The 4,136-nt window shown below is 34.5% G+C and overlaps 1 protein-coding gene across 1 annotated transcript; it reads right to left on the bottom strand.

The window, feature by feature from the left end:
* Positions 1 to 1,146: 1,146 nt before the first annotated feature.
* On the bottom strand, positions 1,147 to 2,514 carry LOC112748646 (uncharacterized). Its single transcript, XM_025796875.3, has one exon. It carries the CDS (start codon positions 2,131 to 2,133, stop codon positions 1,357 to 1,359), a length of 777 nt encoding a protein of 258 aa, XP_025652660.1. The 5' UTR covers positions 2,134 to 2,514; the 3' UTR covers positions 1,147 to 1,356.
* Positions 2,515 to 4,136: the final 1,622 nt, after the last annotated feature.

The following is a 4,136-nucleotide window of genomic DNA, read 5'->3' as shown; positions in this document are numbered from 1 at the left end:
TCTTTTAAATAAGATTTGTTGTGTTTATATTTAAATTTATGGATAGTTTTTTTTTATTTGTCATACGTTAATTTTTTTTAATCTAATAAAGATCAAATTCTAAATCTATCAAATATAAAAAAATATATAAAAATAGTTATATTTTTAACAAATATTTATCTACTAAGTTATTAAAAAATATTAATAGCCGACACCTTTTATAAATATTAGCCAATATTTTTTTTATACTATTAAAATTTAATATTTAAGATTTAAAACTTTGTCCACAATAAATTAAGAAATTTTGTTAGTTACATAACATTATTGATAAATAAATAAATAAATGAGATAGTTATCGGTTGGTTGTGTATGTGTTGTTCCCTGGCCTAATCGGTCGAAGATGGATATGTATGTGTATGAGGGTATGATCCTTAAGACATGAACAGCCAAATAATTTGACCTTGCTTGGGGAGGCAACCTACTCCTCTCACCCTATCCGGTCCCTTTTCTTCTCAAAGCTAAGCCCCGCCACACACCGCTATGGCTTTCTTCACTAACGTCCGTTTTTCAATAATAATGCAATATCTCTTAAACTTAATTCCTACATATTTGACTTCCTATCCAACAACACTTTATTTCTGTTTATATATTAACTACAAATTCACCATTTTTTAAAAGATATATATATCTACTCTAAATTTTAATAGTATAAAAATAAAATATTAATTTAAAATATTGCTAAAAAGTTAGGTCTAACATTTCTCTTTGTCCAAATAATCGAAGATGATTAGATCAGTTAAGAAGTACATGTGTGTTGCATAAAAGAAGGAGAATATTAAGAGACTAATGTTTTTATAAATATAAAAAAAATCTTTAAAAAGAATATAACAGTTGAAAAATGAATGAATGAATGCATGCATGATGGGTATTGGAATGAAGCGCCGCATAATTGCATTAGCATGTGATCCCCAAGATATTGAAAGCCGTTAATCTAATCCGATAATAATTAACTATTCAACACATGACAAGAGCATAAGCAGCGTGCGTGCATATATATATATATATAGTAATAATGATGATGATCTCGGTCCTCGCAAGAGTCCAGATCAGAGTTGACATCATTGCGAAGATAGATTTGCTTGTAATAAGAAAAATGGAAAACAGAGATGAGAATAGATAGATTGTTGATGATGATGATGATGAATATATAGTATTAGGTTATTGAATAAGACTTGAGTGTTTTTTTTCTACCTTCCTTTTACATTGGAAAAAGAGAGAAACTAACAATGCAAGTGCAATGACGACGACAAGTTACAAGACTGACACAACAGAACAGAACACAACAGAATTGATGAGGCTCATCATCATCATCGATCATCAGCTGAGCAATTGTTTTGAAGCAGAAGAACCCATCAGCATGGGAGGATAAGGTTGGTGGCAACCTTTAACCATAGCAGGATAATTACTGGCATTAATGGATGATGATGATGATGAGAATCCCGTGAAGCCATTATTATTACATGTTCTTCCCCCTCCTGCTTGTTCGAGAGTCTGCACTTGCTTCTTCAAGAACTTGACGTAGTGAATGGCCTCATCCAACATGGAAGCTGTGTCCATTTTAGTTCCACCGGGGACTAATCTCTGAAGAATCCTTATCCTCTCGCTTATCCGCTCCCTCCTGTGCCTCGCCGCCACGCTCTGAGGATCCTTTGAGATCTTCACGTTCCTCCTCTTTGGTGGCTTTATAGACTCCGGGTCTATGTGAACCGGTTGCATAACCGCCACCCGGAATATCATCTCCCTCATGGCAGCCATCGAGTTCTTCTTGTTGCTGCTATCGGAACAAGAAGGAGGAGGAGGAGGAGGAGGGTAGGGAAAAGAAGAAGTAATAATATCATCGTTGTTGCTGGTGACTACAGGTGGTGGTGCCATGGAATGTTGTTGTTGGAAGATGAAAGTGGGATTAATCAAGTTTGGTTCAACTTGAGGCACTACATTATTGTTATTATGGAAGTCGGTTTGTGATGGGTAGGTGGTATAAAAAGGAGGTTCAGATAATTCAGGAGGAGGAAGCTTTTCCATCTGCTGCATCATCATTGCCATCATGTCCATGCTGTCACTAGCAGTAGAGGTTTTGAATATGTCCACATCCATGAATTTTTGTTAGTAGTAGGGAACAGGGAGGAATGGAAGAAGGAATGAAGAAGCTAATAGGCTAAAGTGAGGAGCAGAGCATGGGAAGGGGAAGGGGCAAGGGATGTGGAAGTAGGGTTTTTATGCAGAAAAAAAGATAGAAGGAATAAAATAGTGGAGCTAGCTAAGAGAGTGTACAAGATGAGAAAGAAAAGAGGGTATTATCTTTGTGACCGACCAACAACAACAACAATTTTGTAGCAGAGCACAAACTCCTTTTTATAGCAACTTGTCACCAATAAATGTGAACAAAATCTATATATTTTTCTTTTGGATTACAACTGCTGATCCATCATGATATCTAATTCAGTATTTGTTAGTACTTGTTTTAATACTGCTAAATCAATTCAATGTTGTTAGCCATGATTATTGGAAATTGGAATTATATATTGTTGTTGAAGGAGACCGCCCATGATGCCTTGAGGGTAATCTTGCACTATTGATGTGAGGGTCAAAGCTAGAAGCATTTAAGATCAACGGTTGAGGATGAGAAGGGACCACATGCAATATATAAAGGGAACGGGGGTAGAATTGAAACGATAATGGTTGAATTTGAATGCTGCTTGGTGCATGAACCTTCCTTCATTGGTTCAACTCCAAAGTTTATACATATTTATATGCCATATATATCCCTTTGTTTTAACTGAAGGTTTTCTTGAGCTTCACTTTGCCTTCCACTTTTTGTTCTAAGGAGATAAAGCCTCAAGTAGCCCCCACATTCACATGACATATGTCAGAAAAACACGGGGTGATAAAATCAAATCCATTACATAGCTTAATTTTAATATCACCGGCGAAAGCTAAGAGATCAGATCACAACAATATACTTGGGTGGACCCAACTATTATACCTCTATACACCGTAGCAGAAATGTAGAATGTTAAATGTTCAATAATGAATTAAGTAATCATTATTCACGAGATGCTTTATGAGAGTTACAACTGATCAATTATAATGCTTAGATCACAAGTAGTCTTAATTTTAAACTCCAAAAATTAAACAAAAACAGTTAAACTAGTATTAAAGTGCAGCTAAGGCAAGTAGTTGTGTCTTGGATTGGAACGGTTTCCGAGGTGGATTGGGAGCTGGCAGTAGTGATGAAGGAGTTAAATAAATTGTGTACCTTCCTATAACTGCAGTAGACCCTGCCTCTGCCTGCATGCATGCAAGCTTGGTTGTTCATCTTTCTTTTTTTTTTTTTTTTTAAATTATTGTGGTAACTATTTTTTTATTTTAGCTGTCATTTTCCAAACTGCTAAGCAATGGCATCAACTTTTACATCTTTGAAGTAGCTTTTCAGTTATCATGAACGTGTGCAAGTCAATAAATTTTGTGTTGCCAATCTTTAAACACATTGTGTCAGTTGCAAGTACAATGCAATCTGAAAATATGAATCATATTTCTCCGTGAATCTTGGTATGTATTAATTAATTAATTAATTAATTAATTAACTAACATACGTATGCATTTGTACCAATACCAATACGTATGTGCTTTCTCCATTATTATTTGTGTAAATCTTATCAAATTAAAAAAAAAAAAAGATGTTCTGAATTTGCTGTGCATTATGTAAAGGCAACCACTACACTATATATAAAGCTACGTGGCTAGAGGCACCTGTGGCTTTCAAAAGATTCGCATCTCTAATAATATAAGGTGATTAGCTCTATAATAATCTTAGCTTCTCTGTTGCAGGGACCCATTTAATCGAGAGTAGTAGTGGAAGGTAACGCTGTGTTTTCAGAACAAGCTAAGTGAGAAGCAAACAAAAATTATAGAAGAAACGCAGAAAACAAGAGTGCATTGGATCGTAGTATTATATTAATATGAAAAAAAGCAGAGAAGATAAGATAAGATGATTAATTGTAATGCACAGAAAAAGTGGTCCCTTACTTGTTTTTTTTTTTATCATCATATATCATAATATATAAAATATAAATATAAATCAGATTAAAAGCAGTTTC

The sequence above is a fragment of the Arachis hypogaea genome, chromosome 15 (assembly GCF_003086295.3).
Source record: "Arachis hypogaea cultivar Tifrunner chromosome 15, arahy.Tifrunner.gnm2.J5K5, whole genome shotgun sequence".
Classification (NCBI taxonomy): Eukaryota; Viridiplantae; Streptophyta; class Magnoliopsida; order Fabales; family Fabaceae; genus Arachis; species Arachis hypogaea.
This window is presented reverse-complemented; position numbering and strand designations above follow the sequence as displayed.

Excerpts from the sequence above, each read along its gene's own strand:
- LOC112748646 (XM_025796875.3), bottom strand. The coding sequence starts at position 2,133 with ATGGATGTGGACATATTCAAAACCTCTACTGCTAGTGACAGCATGGAC.